Raw genomic sequence first — 20974 nt, 5'->3', positions numbered from 1 at the left:
TAAAGGAGAATCCATTTTTGAAAGTTTGTTGATCTATTTTTAAAGTTTGTTTGTGACCCTTTCCTATATTCTTGTGACCCATCCACAGGTTGAGAAGCACTGCCTTATAGAGCACAGCACTAGAAAAAAAGGGCTGGCAGGGCTTACAGTCCAAACGCAGACAAGACAAAAGAAATATCAAAGGCAAGAAAGGAAATACCATTATTCCCATTTTCCAAGTGAGGAATGGAGGCACTGAGAGGGTAAATGACTTGTTGTAAATGGAGCAGCATTCACTACAGTGTAAGTCACTCCATTACAGTGAAAAGTACTGGAAAAAAGCCATAGTTACTTGATTCTGGGTAAAGTTACACCAGCATCTATATTGCAGGTTTGCAGCTCTAGTCTCTCATTCCAGAGTAGTAGTTTGCTCAGTGCAAACAGGCTGTTACTGGCTTGCCCACCATCTAATGGTGAGGCACTGTAACACTGCCTGCTTCAGGCAGAAATCTGGTTGTGCATCTGCTCAGCACACTGATGTGATTTCACTCCACAGTAAAATTCCAGGTAAGTTACCCTGGGGTAAATGCATCGTATGTCTATGCCTTATGTCACACAACATAACAATCCAGATCTGCAGAATCTGAAGTACAGCTCTCGCTATACAACCATTTTCCCTCTTCTTTCTCTATAAAACAGAATAAGCCACTCCCTCCTTACCAGTGCTGGATGCTCAGTGCATCAAAATAAGCCTGCCTTGCCTTTTCAGTAGGAGCCCTTCCTCTGCTTCACTTTTTACAATACCATAACGGACATTTAAATGTTCAAGCATAATTTGAATGGAGCATTCATGCCGTGGGCGTTTTTATGCTCGACAAGAACTGAAACAAAAGGGCCTCATTTAATACCTCCCCCTGGTATTCCCTGTTCTTACTCTTCCCTTGTGAATCCCAAAACGCAATTTCTTGTTGGCATAAAGCTCTGTTTCCTCTTTCTTTTTAAGACCAAGGAGGACTTTTAAAGCAAACCTCACAGAGTGACTGGAACAGGTGGTAGGGTCCTTTAAAGGAGAGAAAAATAATTTTTAACTAATAAAGAGAAGAAAATTCTGATTCCTGCAGCTTTATTAAGCACCCAGGGGAGTAATTCTGGACGCTTGGCACATCTGCCACTTCTATGTGCTTCAGCAGATCCCTCAGAGCAGGAGCTCTAAAGCTGCAGGGCTGAGAAAATACGCCCGCTTCAGCAGCTGCATTCTCTGCTTCTCAGGGATGTCAAGGAGTAAGATGTCTTGGGTTGCACATTTATGGACTCTGTTGTGGCTCCAGATCCTGACAGTCTACAGGAAGGGAGAGGGGGCAGAGATTGTTCCTACCTTCTTCTGTAGATCTAGAAGGATCAAGATGCAAGTGGAGAGAAGCCCCAGCAGCTTCAGTCCTTTCAGAGGGCTTGTCTGTTCACAGAAGTCTGCTTTCACTATGCTGCTAAAGACTAAGTAGGACAACCCCCACCCTAACCTATAGACTTAATATAGCTATTCCTATAACATTAAGGAAATATGTTATTTTGGTGTAAGGTAACATTATATCAACAGAAAGGAACAAAGTGTATAATTATTGCAATGGAAAAAAATACACCTCGAAGAAAAATAATTCTGCTAATATAAAAACGGTGTGTAAACTAGACTTAAAAAAAATCTTCTTTGGGGTCTTATTTTACTGTTTTGTTTTTTTTAAATCCTTCCCCTCTCTGCCTTTCCCCAGTCCTCCTTCCAGGAAAGAGAGATCCTCCTGTATTGAAGCTAACACCTTAATACAATCTCCTGCTTTTCAATTAACATGTACAGAAATCTAATTAGGAACCGACTTCCAGGGCATGGCTGAAGCAAGCTTGAGTTTGCTACAATGAAGTTCAGTACCAAACCTTTCCTAAAGGTGGGAAGAGAATTGCAGTATTGAACAGGCCGGTCCCATCTCCCCAAGCTACAGCTGTGGAGATGTGGTTCTCAGGTCTACTCTCAGCAGAGGACAGGTAACTGCTAGCATAGTATTTTATAAATAGGGAGGAAACAAGTGGGAAAATAATGGCCAAGACAAAAAATTTAAGTAGTAAAGAGGGCCACCCCCCAAACCCACTGTCCTGCCAAACCCCCAAACAACACATTATTTTTGCTCCTCGTGCAGGGAGCTAGAATATGCTTCTTATTCAAGTCAGAAAGCAAGGCAGCTTGAGGCACAGGCAAGCCTCAGCATGAAACATTTCAGGGACTTCAGGTTATTGTCCAGACCTAGCCACTGCTGCTTCTTTTATGAATTACTTTGAGGTAAGGGGGTGCATTGGTGTGCAACAAAAACACCCCAGGCCAGGAGAAAATGCTACAACGCAGCTTGATCTGACTACAATCTAAAGGATGCTTTCCTATGATGTGGCCAATGCAGCTGTTTGTTCAAAAGTTAAAAGGAAGTGATATTTCTTCCTATGGTGGAGAACCAGGAAATTAAACCTGGAACAGACTCAGGTCCATGCCTTTTTTCATGGTGCTTTCTCTCTGCAGGGGAGGGACTTGAATTTCCTCCAAATGTGACTTCCTTTTGCTGCAGAGGTAATTCATAAAGAAATGGGTCTGAGGGAAACCTCCACTTAGCTTCCAGCTTGCGAGCTATTCAGAAACACACCACATTCCTGAACTCTGGAAGGTTTTTTTTTGTTTTGTTTTTGCACCACTGCAGCCCATTTACAACCTGCAGTGAAGTCATTCTGTGCACATACATGCCAGCTGCTTCTTAAATTCCAACACACTGTTGCTGAGGCATTTTTCAGGATCTGGTCCTAAGTAAGCAACAGTTTTGGAAAGACCAGAAAACCAACTGACCTAGCAAAGTTCACAGACTGTCAGGTGTTGTTACCCCATGGTCTGAAATATTACTGCAACAGTCTCTCTCCTGAGACAAGCACAGACGTTCTTATCTTTTTACAATGAGATTTCAGAAGGACACGCTATCCTGGTAACAAACTGCTATCCTACATTAAAGCTAGGCAGCAAATCTGTCTCAGGTGTGTTTGGTGTACTTGGCTGCTTTTTCTTTTTCTTGGCTGCAGAAGGGTGTCATCGTCAATCATGCTGCAGGCGTTTATATTTTGGGAACCAGATTTTCAGAAATGCCACGTTTTTCCAGTGTGCTCAACAGCACCCTGCAGCAGCCACTGAAACCAGAATCCAAAGCATTAGCAATACAGTTTAGTGCATATTAGGGCTTGGTTTTATTACTCCTGTACTCTATAGTACAATTGATCCTTGTAGCTAAGATCTGTCGAGGTACCAGGCCATTCTTATACAAATGGCTTATTTCATCTCTCTTACTAGTTTTAAGACCCTATGACTATGTAGGACCCTATGGATGTATAAGTATTAACAGCTGAAGACAGTGCATACACATACTGTGACTGGTGAAAGCCACCATTCTTGTCTGAAAAAAATGGGGATAGCAACCTTTACAGACCTTAGTAAAGTCTTTGCTGAAAGGCTCTCAGGTGCAGTCAGCATGAAGTGCTATTAATTGGTTTCTAGCAAAAGGGAGATATTCAAAGGCTAAATGAACAGGAACTGGGGGGCCTCTAGGACTTTGAAAATAGCATCCATGAAGAAGAAGAGATAGTCTTAACCTCATTCTATACACAAGCAGTTTAACTGCATTCACCTCGCTGTCACCCCCTCACCGTCCATGGTATTCTGGGAGCCTTTCATAAACAACAACCAGGATAAGAGGTGTTCATTGTTCAAATGAATGTGCCCCATTAGTACACTGGAAAGTATCAACTGTACCCAATTACTGGACTGCTCAGTCTCTTCTGGCTTCTTCCAGCCCAGGCCTAGTACAAGAAAAGCACCTTTAACAGCTTCCTTTCCTTCCAGCTGGCATTTGTCTTTAGCACAGAGGTAGAGTCCTGCTCTAAGATGTGCATACCAAGAAACAGCACTTGAATGTAGCTTGAATCTTAGAATCCACTGATGGTAAAAAGAAACAGCTTTCCTGGGAGTGGGGGAAGTGCGTGATAGAGAAAAATAAGCACTGCAACCCCCTTGCTCCTCTCTGAAACCCAAGGAGAACAGACAAGCAGCACATTTGAAATTAATTACTGTAAAATCCAACTGGATTGTTTTTCACCTCCTCATCCCACAGCCTCTGCTGAAAGCTCTGTGCAGCGTGTATATTTTCTTAAAGTCACCAGGGCCAAAACAGTACAGCTGAGACATTCACAGAAGTCAAAGAAAGTGCAGAGCCGTTTTTGTGTGTGGGTACAATAGCTCCTTAAGAGAGCTCCTGCTTCCCCCTTCCACCCCAGCCTCCCCACACCAAAAACCTTCCGTCTCTAATGAACGTTTGGTGTCTGTCCACGAAAAACAAACATCAATCAGGCAACAGGCTGTTCCTTTTCCCCTGTTGCTGGTCTGAAATAACAGTCATCCCCCGCTGGGCTGGGAACGCCACTTCCCTGTCCAGCACACATACAGGATAATAACGGGGAGGTGGAGGAGAGAAGAAAACCCGCTCCAAGGTGCCAGAATACACAGTGAGCTGTGCCTTTTGGAGCCAGAGAAAACTTTGGAACACAACAGCTTTTGATTCCCCTGTCCCACTGGGCACGTTAATTATTTAATAGTTGGCTTGTGAATTGGCAGTGGGAGTAGGAATGGAGTGTGTGTGTAGAGGATGGGAGGGAGAAGCCAGGCTCTCTGCCCCCACCCCATTCTTGGGCTAGCAGCATATCTGTGTGCGAGCAGTCACTTTAAGACATGACTGGGAACCTGGTCAGATCTGTCCTGTTGAGAACTCTCCGACAAGAACCCCCTTGTTGGCTTGCAACCGCAGCAGCTCTAGGAAGCATGCAACAGCATCTGGAGCAAATGAGTTATGGAGCAGAAAAACCACCCAGTGTTCTCTCCTTGAGGAGGCCGACATTTTCGTGTACTACAACTGGCGGGGAGGCAGGGGCACTTGTGAGTTTACATTGGATCTCAGTGTAGCTGGAAGCCGACAGGCTTTTAGAGACAGGCTTATGATTTGCATCCATGGGGAGCTGGATCAAAATGTTATTTACCATGTTTGCCAGCAGTCTTGAGAAACATTTCTGGGGTGTGTGTGTGCGCACTGGTGGAAGAGAGGGTGGTGGTGGTGGTGGGGGAGGTTAATTAAGCCTAATTTGGACCACGAAGATTCACAGATGTTAGGAATCTTTTTCTGATCTCCAGCTTTTCTGGCACAATCTGTGGTGGAATCTACAATCTTGACAGTTAGGCTGAGTAAGAAAGAGCTGGCAGCTCTTGTCTCTATGTAGGTGACTTGCAAGGCTGCCAGTCAATACTTCAGTGAAAACAAAATCAGAGAGATCATACCAAAGGGTGAGAATCAAATGTAAAAAACACCAGCCCTTTTATAGACCTTCTAATACAGACTAATAGGAAACCCTCCTATACCACTCACCATGGCTCTGCTTGTTTAACATGCTGTGATGGGAGTCCTGTTGTGAGCAGAGACATGAAAACTCACCAGCAGCAACAGAAGCAGAGCAGTGAGAAGCAACTTAACACAAGGACACCAGGGTGGCATATTTAGTATAGGCCTACAGGAAATGATGCAGAACAAGAGGTTTACAGTTGTCTTAATTTGGTTGAGAAAATGTCTGCAGCAGGCACGGGTGTGAACCAAAAACCTGGATCAAACCCTCCTCTATTATTATTAGGGAAAGGAGGGGTGCGGGAGCTGTTCTAAAACCTGGATCTGGATTCTACTGTGTCAGCCTGTGACCAGTAGAAAACAATGTTGCTCCTTGAAAGAAAACACAGCAATGAAAACACTTTGTATTTCTCCCTAGACTAACCTCCAGGTTATAGGACCAACATCTCAGCTGTGCCCAAGTTCCCCTAAAGGCCTTGGTGTGATGTAAATCAAATTCAGAGCAGCTCTAAATTACGCCGGACTAATGATCCGCAATAGGCTGCTTTGCTGCTATGGATCATGGAGTAATGTCTGGGTGTTTCTGCCATCATACCCACACCCATGGGGCTGAAGGAGGCTGACATCAGACTAATGTTGGCTGTATGCTCGCTGGGAGATTGTCTGCTTGGAGCATTTTACTTTACTGCATCTTGGCTGCTGTTGGAATGGCTCAAAGGGGCCAGAATCTGGCCCATAAGGTTCCAGGCTTTCAGGCTGAAAGGTCCATTTATGCTTGCAGAAATTGTTTGCTGATCCAATTAAAGACATAAAATAATCTACTGTACACCCCACTCTAGCTGTTAGTTTCAGGTTTCTATCCAACTTGAATTTCTGCTTCAGTAACAATAAGAATTAGTATTTCATAAATGTGCTGTGCTCATGCAGTAAAAGTTCTTTTACATTAGATCAGGGAGTCCTGCATTGGTTGCACTAGAGGAGCCCATTGTTATAGTATGCGGAAGGCCAGGTCCATAGCAAAGCAGTTGGCTGAAGACAGCCCTTGCTTTTTGGGAGCCAAGTCCTATGTACTGAGAAAATTAAAATGGCAGCTGTGTCCACCCCAGCAGGCTGGCCCTCTCCTCTCACCCAGGCTTTGTGGATAGATTCCCAGAGAGCATAATCTTTTAGCAGCTTGGCATTTAAACCTCAGCCTACAGCAGCGCCCAGCCCACTGAAGCTGAGCAGCTAACCTCAACAAACATTTCTTTGGTGCTGTCAGCTCCTCAGCTTCAATCTAATCGGTCCCAAACCAAGACACAAGAGAAAGGATTCAAAAGCAAGAATGGACATATCCTTCCTCTCTAGGGTGACACACACCTGAGATGCTCAAAAGCAAGCAGTGTAAGGAAACCCATGACCCACAAGTACATGATCATCACTTAATGCAAACACTGAGACACACACAGAGCAGAGACTACAGCAGCAGATGCAGTTTTTGGGATGTCTGGTTACTACCAAAGCCATGTGAGCTGAGATCTAAATAGCCTTCCTTATGCAAAATGAAAGGGAGAATGAAATTGAAGGAAACTGGCAATTACATAATTTTATTTCCTTTCCAACCCACTTGCCTGCCATCAGGTGGCTCTGTGCTTAAACATGAAAGACATTTACAAGCAATAAGATGCAAGCACACACTGTGAAGTTTTCATTTAATTAGGGGAAAGTCTCCGATGTTAATTTCTGGATGGCATGGACAAGCAGAGTTGACTATTTTTTTTTAAGAGTTCCTGGAGCCTATGGTAACTGCCAGAACAGTGTTTTAGAAGTCAGAGCTTTTTCAGTATACTGAAAACCTCCCCTTAACTGCTGTACTGCAACTGTTGCAAAGAAGAGTTACTTCCCTCAAATACTGGGGCTCTGGGCATAAAAACAACAATGGAAGTAATTATACAGGCATACTCTATTTTTTTTTTTTTTTTATATTTCTTCCTCTAACCTTCTCCAGAACACAATGACTGAGATGGTGAATGATCTGCCACTAAAAGCACTAGAGAGAACACTTACGTACCTTCTTGGATTTGTAACAGCCTGCTATTACCTTTTAAAGGATATCTACAACAGGGCAAAAAGTTAATGCCCATTTCACTGGAGGAAGAGATCTACAAGTCTGAATAATCCCTTATGGATAAGCCCTAAAGAATTTATTAGTGATGAAACCAATATGTTTCTTCAGAAATGTAAGAGGGTCCCATAAAAATTACTCTAAAAACCTTTAAAATTTAATGGAGAATGAGAACCTTTCCACAGGCTTTTGAACTGTCCCACAGAATCTCACAGCTCGGATATAATTCTCTAATAAACTATGCAGGACAGGTAAAAAAGGCCCTATAGAAAGCTTATAATTTCCTATTAAATTCTCTGGGACTTTTCCCTTAGGTTTATGAAAATGAATGAGGCCAGAGATGGTTAAATTCTAACTAGTGAAAACACTTGCCTGTCACTTTAAATTAAAAGAAAAAAATCTGCTCTGAAAAACAGGGCAGATATCCTTTTCAAAAACAACCAAAACTGGGCCAAATTCTGGCCTTGGATACAGTGCTGCAAATCCGTGTAAGCTTGATGAAGCCAACAGAGTTACTATGGATTTACACTGATATAACCGAGAATAGATTCTGGCCTGCAGCACACAGAAAAAACATGGATGCGTCTGAGTTAGGAGCAGTGGAGATGAGAAGGAAGACCATACAGGGGATTCTCTTGGCCAGTGCAGGAATGACATTAACAGGTTCTGCAGAGAATTATGTCTAGGCTGCTAGTCAGTAGGTTGGTTAGCAAAATGCAGGGTTGAGAGTACTGTATGTGTTGCAGGGTGTGTGTACACATGTGTGCGTGTGTATGTGTGCACACCTGCCTAAGACGACTTCTAAAGGAGAAATAAAATGGCAGAACCAGGCCTCCTCTCTCCTGTCCACCCCCCTCCCCGCCCCCCCAACCTCCAGAGAGGCTGCTGCGAGCAATGCAGAGATTTATACATTTCAAATGAAGCTAATATAAAAATCAATTACAGAAACATACCGCATGTCAGCCTCCGAATTGCTGTGGAGAATGAACTATTACTGCTTGCCACACAGATTGATCAGGATTGCTAGCAACCTGCTCCTCAACCACAACCCGCCTGCACCCCAGCTTGGGAGGAGGGTCTCCCTAGAGGATGGGAGGGGGAGAGGCAAAGCAGCAGGATGCTAACAGCATTCTCTGCTCCTGCAGACCCTGTTCCTGGAGGTCAGGGACTCTCTGGGAATTGCAGACCACACCGGCTTCTTGTACAAAAGAGTAACCAGATGCATTTGCAATTAAAGAACACACAGTGGTCTCATTGATCACTTTCACTGATTGCTCAGAAGGAAACACAAGATGACCTCTGGGTCAATTCTAGCTTCCCTCAAGCACCAGCCTCCTTACCCCCTGCTGACTTGTCAAATTACTTGTCAATTGTCAGTCTGGCCTCTGTTATGTTAGTGACCTGCATGAAGCACAGGGTTACTGTGTCTGCAGGAGTCCCTAATGGGCTATTATATAACCCAAGACAGGTTAATATCGGTAACCTGTCAAACTGCTTCTCCCAAATCAGAGTCATACCAGGGTGGGGAGATACCAAGAAGAAAACATTAGAGAGATGGAGAGGTATGTAATGCATGCGCTTTGTATTAAATTGAGGAGTCTGCAGAGGACAGACCAGCTCAGATGAAGGCTGTTCCAAAGTTTGTGGCTGAAGGACATTAGACCCAATACACTGGTTGTAGATAGTCTCTCACTGATGAGCGTGAGCTAAAAAGGGCATGGTGGGATATATTTGACATTTAGTTTTATGGTTAACAGATGCCTCACAAAATCTAATATAAATAAAAAGCAGTTCTGAGATTAAAAAAACAAAACAAAACAAAAAAACTCACGAGAAAAAAAAAAAAAGAAGAAACCCTGTCAAAACAGTTCTGTGTGGGTTACAACCACTGCAAACAGCTGTATATGGATTTAAATACCAGTCCTGTGTTTGTCGACCAGAATCAAGATGGAAACCAACTGGCAACAATGGTAAAACAGATGTGTTCGCTTTGCAAAGGGGTCTGCTTTCAAAAAAGTAAACAAGCAGCAGAAAGGATTCAAAGTCGATTTAAACTTAAAAAAAATGCACTTCTAGGTTGAGTAATATGAACCGCTACTAATACTTGGTAGGAATAGTATTTTATAAGTAAGATTTATAATCTGGTCTATCTGATTTCACATAAACTAGAAAAGCTAAATTTGCCAGGTAAATCAGCATAGTTTACATGCTAGTGTGCAGGATATATATTATTTTGCTTTTATAGTTTATTTTAAATAAAAAGTATAATTAAAGAAAATAAACCATCCTTTTAATAACATTTATACAGCCAAGACTTTGTTTATTGATTTTCTGGTAAAGCACAGCATGCAGTTAGCTTTCCATAATATTTAACAAAGCAGCATTTAAATTTTAAAATATTTAAGGAAATGAACAAATTCTGCAGAGGAAGGGCAGTCGAGCAAAGAGACTTTTACATTACCCTAGGTGATTGTATGCATGCATATGTTTCTATGTGCCTCTCTCTCTCTCCTCCAAAAAAACATATCCAGGGCTTGGATGCTTTAAATCAAAAAGCAATTTCAGTCTGTAATACTCAAATAAATAATTAAACATGTTTTATCTCCCACAGTATTACTTCTATTCATTCTAATCCTGCTGACAGGAATGCAGCAACATACCCTCATATCCTTAAAATAATAAAACAACACATACAACACCAACCAGAAGGCCTAGAAAATGTTTATAATTCAACTTTTCACCTCTTTCGACTGCAGCCCCACACTACAAAGAAAGCTCTATACTGACTCATGAGCGGGAGGCGAGGGTGGAGGTGGCTGCCTTAACTGCGGAGGGAACGGTACTAGCAGAATCTGCCTGCTTGTGCTAGACAACACTGAATTTGTGTTGATATTAAAATCATAAATTGTCCTTCTCTGTAGCCCACTGCTGATGGCATTTCTGGCTGATTTAAATTGAGATTTACTAAGCGAACAGAGCAGTGGCAGATGAGGTAAATGGTTTCTTTCACGTAGCTGTGACATTTTAACAGGGACCCGCTGTGGATGGGGATCATGGTACAGACAGCAAGTAGGTAGGCATTATGTGGGTAAGCAATAAACATGCAGGACCACGCTAGGCAAGGATATTATCAGGCACAAAGGAAAGCAGAGTGCTTTTCTGACATTTTAGAAACTCGGGGATTTCTTTACAACTACACTCCAAAAGCCTGCAATTGTTCTTATTCTTTTAAAGATATGGCTAACTTGCTCTGACCTGTAAAATTATCTTGGTTACCTACATGGTTTTGAAAGACAGTCTTCCTCCTTTCCAGACCAGACTGTGTGCCTGTGCGTGTGAATACACACATGCATGCATGCACACACACATTCAGGAAGCCAGAAGGCTAATATACAGTCAGTGAATTAGATAAGGGAGAAAAAAAGCTAATGTATTAACTGAAGCACTGGCTGGATTAGGGAAGGTAGAAGGGAAGAGGCTGGGGATTCAGAAGCTGGCTCCATCATACCCCTATTGCCGATGATGGTCCAGCACGGGCAATGCACGTGTTTAAAAATCACAAGTCAAGCCCCCACTGAAGGCACAAGACTGCCTGAAAAATGAGGTTTTAAAACACGTCTGGGAGGTTTTTCTTTTAAAACTGCCTTCTGTTTGAGTGGTGAGGAGACTAACTTTCAAACTTTACTCCATCATCAGGAAGGCTAGAAACTTACTATTGCCCAAAGGAAAACATAGATGCTCATCTAAATCACCCGACACTGGGGTGTTATGTGAACAAGAATAATAAAAGCTACTGATACCTCTGGGGAAGCCCCAGCCCATTTCCTGCAATTATGGCAGCCTCTTATCCAGAGATGCAGTTCTAAATCAGAACATCTCTAAATTCACTCTGCAAACAACACTGGATCATGCTTGCCACACATCAGACAAAAGCCTACCAACTCCAGAGAGTAATTAAAGCTGGTGTAAAGTGGGAGACAGGAAGCCAGAGGCAGCAGTGGAAACAGAGGGATCATGCCGATAAATGCAAGGTTCTTCACCTTGGGAAGAAAAACCTGCAGCATCCTTATAGGCTCGGCAGTGCTATGTTGGCCAACACTATGCAAGAAAGAGACTTGGGGGTCATCATTGACCACAAGATGAACATGAGCCTGCAGTGTGATGCTGCGGCTAGTAAAGCGACCAAAATGCTGGCTTGCATCCATAGATGCTTCTCAAGCAAATCCCGGGACTTCATTTTCCCCCTGTACTCGGCCTTAGTGAGGCTGCAGCTGGAGTACTGCGTCCAGTTTTGGGCTCCACAATTCAAAAAGGATGTGGAGAAGCTTGAGAGAGTCCAGAGAAGAGCCACGTGCATGATCAGAGGTCAGGGAAGCAGACCCTACGATGACAGGCTGAGAGCCCTGGGGCTCTTTAGCCTGGAAAAGCGCAGGCTCAGGGGTGATCAGATGGCCACCTATAAGTTTATCAGGGGTGACCACCAGTATCTGGGAGAACGTTTGTTCACCAGAGCGCCCCAAGGGATGACGACTAGGTCGAATGGTCATAAACTACTACAAGACCGTTTCAGGCTGGACATAAGAATTTCTTTACTGTCCGAGCCCCCAAGGTCTGGAACAGCCTGCCACCGGAGGTGGTTCAAGCGCCCACAGTGAACACCTTCAAGAGCAAACTGGATGCTCATCTTGCTGGGATCCTATGAACCCGGCTGACTTCCTGCCCTTTGGGCAGGGGGCTGGACTCGATGATCTTCCGAGGTCCCTTCCAGCCCTAATGTCTATGAAAAATGAAAATCCCTTAAGTGCCTGGGCTACAAACTCCATGTGTGAACCTCTCTAGGCCTCGCATATATAAAATGGGTGTCCTACATATATACAGCAGTGAGAATTGCTTCTTTTTTGTCCACTTCTGATGGAAAGCTCTGGAGGAACACACGATTTATATTATAGCAACACACCTAATGGTGACTAGAACTTGGCTGTACAAGGGGCAAAACATGGTCCAGAGCAAAAGAAATTTGGAGACACGAAAAGGGAGGAGCAGCAGAAACAGGAGGAGAGAGGTGGAGTCCAAGTCTAAGTCAAATGGCAGACACATGGCAGCACTAGGATGGACCACAAACGAGGGCAAGCATTATCCACGAGACAGGGTCTCCTTGCAGTTGTGCAAAGCATCTTGCTTGATGAGCAGCCTTGGTTCTTTCACAGAGAAGGAGCCAATGCCTTCCTACTCCTGTCTCCTGCCACTTTCTCTCCCCACCCTCTTTTGCAATGAAAAGTATCAATTTTTAGAAGCATATCCTACACAGGAATCTTTGTATTTCTGGCTTTTAAGGTGGGACTGTGTAGCACAGAAGGAAGGAGGAGAGAGAGAGTCCCCCTAAGGCAAAAAATTATGCATCACTGATCTCAGAGGAGCAAGGGATCTCTTCTGGTTCAGAAGCATTCGTCAGAGCTGAGTGTTGTCTTTTAACAAGAACTCTCCCTTGCTGGCCCACGGCACAGTTCTGTGGTCATGAGGACAAAAAAGATAAAGGCAGGCAAGCTTCAAAGAGCTCCGAGTTGCACAAGCTCACTGGGGTGAGTGGTCGCAGCACATCCCAGGGCTGACAATTACAGCCTGCATGCTGAGGAAGCCCAGCTCCCTCTTGTCAGAGGGCTAAGACACAGCCTGTGAGCTTCAGAGCTTTGGGGACATGCACAGTTCACAATAAAAGATCACACTTCAGAGCTCAGTGCCTACAAACCCAGTGTGAAGCAAGAGCACGGGGTAAACAGGGAGAGAAAAGAAGGATAAGACTTATTTTCACTGTCATTCCTGGTTAGTGACAACAGTGCTTTGAATTGTTCATTTTCACTGTCATTTCTGGTTACAGTGACAATAATGCTTTGCACTGTGCACTGAACCTTTCGTTAAAGGCTCTCAAAGCACTCTGTAGCATTAATTAATTAAGCCTCACACACACTAGAGGAATATTATCCCTCATTTTGTAAATGGGGGAAACTGAGGCACACAAATTAAGTGACCATTTAGGAGCATGTGTGCCCAGGCAGGTGATCTCTGTATCAGACAGACAGGTCACGACCTCCCCCCCAGTGCAAGGCTTGGGTCTGCTCCTGAGATGGACAGAACACTCATAGCTGCTATCAATTTCCAACTCTTCACGCAATGCCTTATCTGAAACCAGTGCCCTGCACTCAGTCTGCTTCCTGGCATTTCAGAGCCAAACTCTGCTTTTGACTGGCCCCCTTGCTGGAAGTCTCAGCAAACGAGCCAGAGGGCACTGAATTCTCCATTGTGTTCCTCCAGGCCAGGGCTGAAGCACTTTGGCAAAGGTGAGTAAAGGGAAGTTTGCGCTGCTGCCTCTACTGTTTGCTCTGTGGAGAGAGGACTTCATTTGGGGTCACCAGCCCTAGACCCATTTCAACATCTAGCATAACAACTTCATTTCACCAGCACTCAAAATTTCTTCCGGGGATACAGGAAGGAACTGGATTCCACAGGGAAATTCCAACTCTCCAAGCTTCCTGAGCATTATGCTCCGAGTGACACAGCTATTGCTAATAAAAGCATTAACAGCCCCCAAACCCCACTGGCACCTTGCTGCTTATCTCATTAGAACAAAAGGCACAGGTCTGAACTCTGTGGGCTGCACTCAGTGGGCCTCCCAAAGAAGAAAGGCCACAGGGATTTTAGCCAGAAGACATAACACAGGACTTAATTATTTCCCTCCAGTGAGACCTCGGGATCATGGGCCCAGCCTAAAACTGAGAAGGCAGCAGGCAAGCACTTGTAAAGCCTTAAAAAAAAATCCCTTCTCCTCACAATCAATATACTGGTGACACAGAGGTCCTTTCAGATGATTCATGGGTCAAAGCACCTCTTGCCTGCTGCAGACTGACAAACAATCTGAAGTCATGTCCTAAGCCCTTTCTCCTTGGCTTCTGCTCTGCACCTGGAGAGTGCAGAGCTTTGATCTCAATTTCCCATGCCCTGCAAGCTACTTGTCCTTCAGGAAAAAAAGCAAGCAACTGGCTGGGAGAACCCTGCATGAAAAACCTGGGTGTCAGGACAAACAGGCTCTTACAATTTGTTTATTGATTTATTCACAGGGAGGATGTAACACAAGGCCCTAGGCAGCGAATGTCCTGGCCCCTTAGCACCAGGAAGACAAGTCAGCTAAACAAACGGTTTCGTATGCCAACAAACGGCAATTTGTCAACGCAGCAGATTAGGGCCCCTCTGCTTTTATTTTTAATTATTATTTCCTTGTGTGGGGATTTAATCTCTTTCTCTAAGATGCTCAAAGCATTCTATTCAGTCTATTTCACAGCTGTGACCACTGAGGTCACTTTGGGTCAAGACACCTCGCTCCCCTGCATAATAACAAACGTTCCAGGGAAGCTGACTTCTACGTACTACATCTGCTGTTGCACATTAACTTGTGTCAAAAGGAGGGGCACCACAGTGCTGGCCTTCTGTTGGAAACCGGCGAAGATAAATGTAATACAGGGAGCAGTAAACAAAAGATTCAGCTCCTGTTGTTGGTGGAGCACTGTACTGTAGTCAAAAGTTACGTTACAGCTGCTCCAGACGTGAAGAGAGTGAAAGCTGCCCATCTTTCAGGGTTGTTGGTTGTAGCCGTGTTGGTCTAAGCACCTAGGCAGACAAGGTTCTTTGGGCAAATGTGACATCTTTTATTAGACCAAATAAATTGTTGGAAAAATTGTTCTTTGCAAGCTTTCAGGCACAAGCACCCTTCTTCAGGCACTGGAGAGAGTCTGCCCATCTTAATACTTAACAGCGTGAACAAACTGCTGATGAACTAGAATGATAACAACCGATTTACTGGGGGAAGTGCATCTTTGGCGTAACTTCCTGGAAATAAATAGTCTCCCCTCAGGAATGAGTCCGACCTATTGTGTATTTTAAAAAAGTCACCTAAAAGAGACAGCATAAGACAGAGAGACCCCAACAACTAACAGATTAACCCATACAGAATTCTGAGCACTCTTTGCTCATGAGAGATGAGACGTATTTAGGAATCCTTAAGAAGTGTTTCCATGCCAGATTTTCAAAGGGGAAGGTAGGGATAGCTGCAAGGACCCCTGCCACACTGTTTCTGTGAACAAGTCAGGGAACTGGACACACAACTAATCTCTTGCCTCTATCATGACACCACTATGCACAGTACGATTGCTCCAACAATGGCAAATACTAATATCTTATTAATGGAGACTGTTCAACAGAAACATACTTCTTGAAGGTCATTTTCCTTCTGCTGCTGTGGTGTCATCAAGGCTTCTTTGTGTAATAACAACTTTAATTTGCATATACATAATAAGGCTGAATTCTGGTGACCACACAGCAGGGCTGATAACACTGACCACAGTCAGAATTTAGTGTTATTCAAATTTTTAGGCAAAGATCTGCCAGTGCAAATCATTCCTGCCTTACAACACAAATGCTCTGCCAATCCGAAGGAGGACTGTCTGAAGCAGCCTGCTCATGCTCTAATGCCTCACCCTGCATGGTAGAAAAGAATCTACCAATACCTAAAGAGAAGCTAATGTGGAGTTTGTGCCACACAATTCAGGTCTGGATCAAAACTTTCTCCAAGCCTTTTTGTGTGTCTATCAACAGGAATAGGTATAAGTTGCTGGGACATAAGCAGCGCTGAGTAGGTAACTTCAGACTGGCAATCACACTGATGCTGGCACACTGAAGCTCACAATGGAGACCTATTTGAACACTCATGTTCTGAGATGTGAAAGGAAATAAAGCCAAGCTGACTTCAAATAGCAGCAAGAGCTAACAAAGATGCTAAAACTTAAATGCTGCTAAAACTCCATTAACACGCCACACTCCTAGGACCACGGGGGTCTTTGTTTTGTTGAGGCAATGCTGCGTGAGACTTGGGTTTGCTAAGGTTTGACACATCTGATGCTCAGTGAGGTAGAAAGAAGAGAAATAGTTCCCCCACTGCCATCCATATGCATATTCTTCCTCTAAGTCATGCAATTTTGTGAAAATACTTGCAAATACAATAAAGTTACAGTCTTATCATCAGTTTCCACATTTACTTCTGAAAGGTTGCAGGTCTTGGAATGAAGGCCAATTCCTAGCATTTACAGCATTGCAAGATATCAGCTATAAACTATGCCTTGATTTGGTTTAAGAGATATACAAAAACTTTTCTTCCTAGCTCTTTTCCCTATATAGTAGTGAGGTAAGCAAGCCCCACTCCCGGTTGTCTTGAAACAGCCTCCTCATGTCATCATTTCCTATTAACGTGCCCAATTTATTCCTTTCAGGGCATGTGGGTATAGCTTGTGTTCTTTATTACTCTGAAATATTTTAGATTCTGTAGCTTAATACAGGAAACACTGCAGAACACCTACACTCACTGGTAAAGCACACAGGGAGTGTCTACACAAGATGCTTTACTGCACATTAGACTAATCTAACATGTAGTAAACCATCATCATCTATACATGCACAGGGCTTACAGTGCAGTAAATTAGGCTAATGTGCCATTTGCTAGTACCAGGAAATACAGGTACTAAATTAACAGTGCATTAGTTAGTACACAGTAATGCACGTGTAGATGCTAACTGGGAGCAATCTGCTCCTGGTCAGCCCAGGCAGCAGGGGGCCCACTGGCTGCCTGGCTAAACCCCGATGCAGTGGGGAGGTGTCCTGGCAGCTGGGACTGCTGCATACAAGCCATGTGGAGATTGGGTTAGGACCCAACCCCCACATGGCTGGGAGAGCTGTCCCTGCCAAGCACCTGCAGGCGATCAGGATCCCCACCCAGCTGGTAGGCAGAGTCCCTGCTAAGCAGGGATGGCTCTACTGGCCATGTGGGGAATCGGGACCTTCCCAATCCTGTGGCTGGCAGGCAGTGTCACCACTAAGCAGGTACAGGTCTCCCAGCCATGTGGAGATTGAGACCGGCTCCCATGCCTCCCCCGGGGCTGGCACCCAGGGGAGCAGAGTTCATGTAAACGTGCACCCAAGAGCACTTTAATGAGCCTGAATTTTCTGTGAAGAAAATTAGGGTGCATTAATTGCACACGTAGATGAACCCACAATGTCCGAATGTCAGTCTCTTTCCATGAGAGAATGAAACCATTCAGGGTACAATACTTACAATCACACTCAGTCTTTTCTACCAGGCTGTTCCTTAAATATTTTTGTCCGCTGTGTTCAGCTGAGGGAAATTATTCCTAGGAAGCTGAGCAACAAGCCAGAGTAGGCTTGCTTCCATTGGCAATGTGTAGGGGGTGCATGCAGGTGCACGTGTACCCCCTGAGATTGACCGTGCACCCCCAGAAGTGCCAGCTGCAAAACGGGAAGTGCACTTCTGATTTTGCCACTGGTGGTTCTGGGCTCAGCGATCAGCTGCTGGGGACCACCTCCTGGTCGGTGATCTTGTGCCCCCACCCTGACTCGGGAGGCACCAGGCACCCATGCTTGCTTCACAGATGGACTGAATCCTAAAGGCAAGACTTGGTGCATTTGAAGATGTCTTACTACTCTTCCTGGAGAAAATCTTAACAGACCTAGTCTCTTAGCAACACCCAGTGTGCATCTCAGGTAATTCTCATTAGTACTAATAATGGGAACCAGGGGCTGGACTCTTGCAACAAGCTGAGAACTTCCAACCTCCCTTTGGAAAACTGAGCCATACAGACATAAGTGCTCTGCACCTTGGTGGGCAAAGAGGTGTGTGAGCCCTTGGAAGAATAATGAAAATACATAAAAACATTCTCTAATTTAAAGGAAATGAGGATTTGTGTGTATTAAGGCAGAGTGGTACTTGTGCTATATAGCTAAGGTTCCTGGCCTTGTCAGTAATCCCCCCCATTAAGACATTTTTTACAAATCTTTCACCTTGCAGGGAAAAGTCCAGCTCCACAGTGATCCAATACAGCTGTGAAAATTAACTTAATCACTGCAAGTCTCTGAGGTTGTTCTTTATAACAATACTGCATGGTAAAATTAACATCATTTGGGCTCCTGTTAAATTGCAGTCCTCTTTGCACAGAGGGCTTTAAGCAGTTTCATTCACTTAAAGAGTTCTTGCTAGAAGGTAAAGGAATCGTTTCTCCAAAACCACCTACCTTTATTTGCTGCAGGGGAGAACAGCTTCTCAGAGCCTATTGAAGCCTGGAAAACAGAACAGAAAAACAGGGTTACTGATTCTAAAAGAGGACTGAGGAGTGTCCACTAACAAACACAGTCGTTAAAAAGCAAGGCATGCTTTTGGAGCTGCAATTACACTTCACACCTGGAGGGTGCAATGTTGTGCCACTGAAGACTAAACAGGCATCTGGAACAGGAGGTGTGGGGGGGAGAATCATATACATGTACTGTCCTCTTCTCACTCAAGCACATCCTCCTGGCTCTTTTATTTAGGCAGCCAGGCAACACACGAGTTATTTTATCCATGATTTTGCATATAAAAATACAAATGAAACAGCTACCAGACTGAAGCAACAGCATATTAAAGTCTCTCTCATTGAAAAATACACCTCATCTCTTGCTGAATATGCAAAGGGTGATTTGTTTCATGACAGTGCAGGTTGCACTTATGTGCATCAGAGCAGACAGAAGACGTTATTCCAAATCATAGACACATGCTGCTGTGCACTTAGCATGTTATTATAACATAAAGCAATATAGGGCCTGTCTGCTTGTACACTGGGTTGTGGTATGCTGTTTGAACATCATACTGTAACTTGTGCTTCTCTCAGCTTTGGGAAGTAGTTGAGAAATCCAATTAACCTAAGCCTTGTAGATAGCTTCATGATAATCAGGGTCACTGGGCTACAGCCATGAAGATAATGAGACACAGAGAGAAAGAGATTTACTAGCTGCCTATTATCTGGTCAGTCAAGAGTCCCTACAAAATGACAAGCTAGTATTTGGGTAACTGGGTATTAGTAACACATTACCGATATCGAGAAATAATGGAGACTATCTTACAAAATGTTGCATCTGACTGCTGCATGAATAAAAATGGGGTAGAGAATAAAGCTGAAGAGGAGAAGAAATTAAATATAAGCCCTCATCCTCTAGCTTTGCTTTAAAAAAATAATAATTCAACTCATGGCTGAAGTAAGTTGATTTTCTTTTTGATTTTATTGATTTTATTCTAAGGTGCCTTGGGAGGTTTGCATGATAAAGTGTCCTATGAATTGTATTACACTGCTACCTATCTTAGACAGCTATTCAAAAAGAAAAACAATCACTGAAAAAATGTAACAAAGTCTGTATCAGACCTCAGAATAAGCAAGGAAGAATCATCCCCACCAGTGTTATTTCTAAGGAACCCAAAGTTACAAGCTCCAGAGATCTCATCGAATGTTTACATTTTTTAAATAAGAGAAGGAACTAACATGAAGCAGGGTTGAGATTGAGGCATAAACTCACATAATAAGTAAGGAAATCCTAAGTAGAGCCTGCCGTGAAGTGCTCAGCTCAGTTCTGGCTTGTATGGTTATTACACAGTCCTCTGTCAAAAAGATTGTAAAACCTTTGGGAGGTACTGGGCCAAATGCTGCCTTGAATTACACTTGTGTCATCTTTACTGCAGGGATGAAGATCAGGGCAGAATTCACTCCTTGGCTCTGGCTAGTATTTACTGCTACAATGTAACACAGCAATGCCAGCAGTATAAAATGGTTTATAGCTAGCTCTGAATTTATGATGTACTGGCAAGACATTTTTCCATAGACTGTCAGAAGACATTCAGCACAGACAGGAGGAATGGATACAAACTAACCCTGGCTCTGAACCTCAGGTTGGCTGAAATATTGTAGCTCAGAGACATCTCTAAAATGAAAAAAACAAGGTAAGATCTGGCCTCAAAGTATTTCGCTGACATTACACCTCACCAGCAGGGAGCAAATAAAATAATCCCATTTTATAGATCGAGGAACCACAAAACAAAGAAGGCAAATGGAAGAAGGCAATGCAGCAGCAGACATAGGAATCTTGGCCTTCAGGTCCCCATGTGAACTGGAAGGCTCACTCCTTTCTATGCAATTCAGCAAAAGTATAATAATGCAGGCTCACAGTGTCATGGAGAGATACCAAATCCTCAGCTACAGGCTTCACTGACAGAGTTTAAAGTGTTAAAACAACATTTGAGGGGAACAAGCAAAAAAAATCCTAGTTGAAAAAGAGGTTTAAAAACCCCCCACAGACAGTGAGGGAAAAAAAAAAAAAAAAATCAGCAGCAAAAACACCAGAACTGCAACTAGTTTTAACAGTCACAGGATTTACAGAACAACTTTCAACCTCAGAGCCACAGCTTAGACATAAACCTTCACACCCTGTGTTTACAGTAACTTTGCTCACTTTTATGATGATCTTTAACTCCAGGTCTGAACTGCTTTGGCGCACGTGCTGTTTCTGAAACACTAAA

At 43.7% G+C, this 20974-nt stretch overlaps 1 protein-coding gene across 12 annotated transcripts in view; it reads right to left on the bottom strand.

Moving 5' to 3' along the window:
• FBRSL1 (fibrosin like 1) overlaps positions 1-20974 on the bottom strand; it is a 677688-nt gene that overhangs the window by 52435 nt on the left and 604279 nt on the right. For all 12 annotated transcript variants that reach the window (XM_014598480.3, XM_014598485.3, XM_014598481.3 and 9 more), the window contains one exon: positions 18666-18711. In XM_014598480.3, the coding sequence (XP_014453966.1) occupies positions 18666-18711 (46 nt within the window). The remainder of the gene's footprint in view (positions 1-18665; positions 18712-20974) is intronic.

Source organism: Alligator mississippiensis, chromosome 10 (assembly GCF_030867095.1).
Source record: "Alligator mississippiensis isolate rAllMis1 chromosome 10, rAllMis1, whole genome shotgun sequence".
NCBI lineage: Eukaryota > Metazoa > Chordata > Crocodylia > Alligatoridae > Alligator > Alligator mississippiensis.
This window is presented reverse-complemented; position numbering and strand designations above follow the sequence as displayed.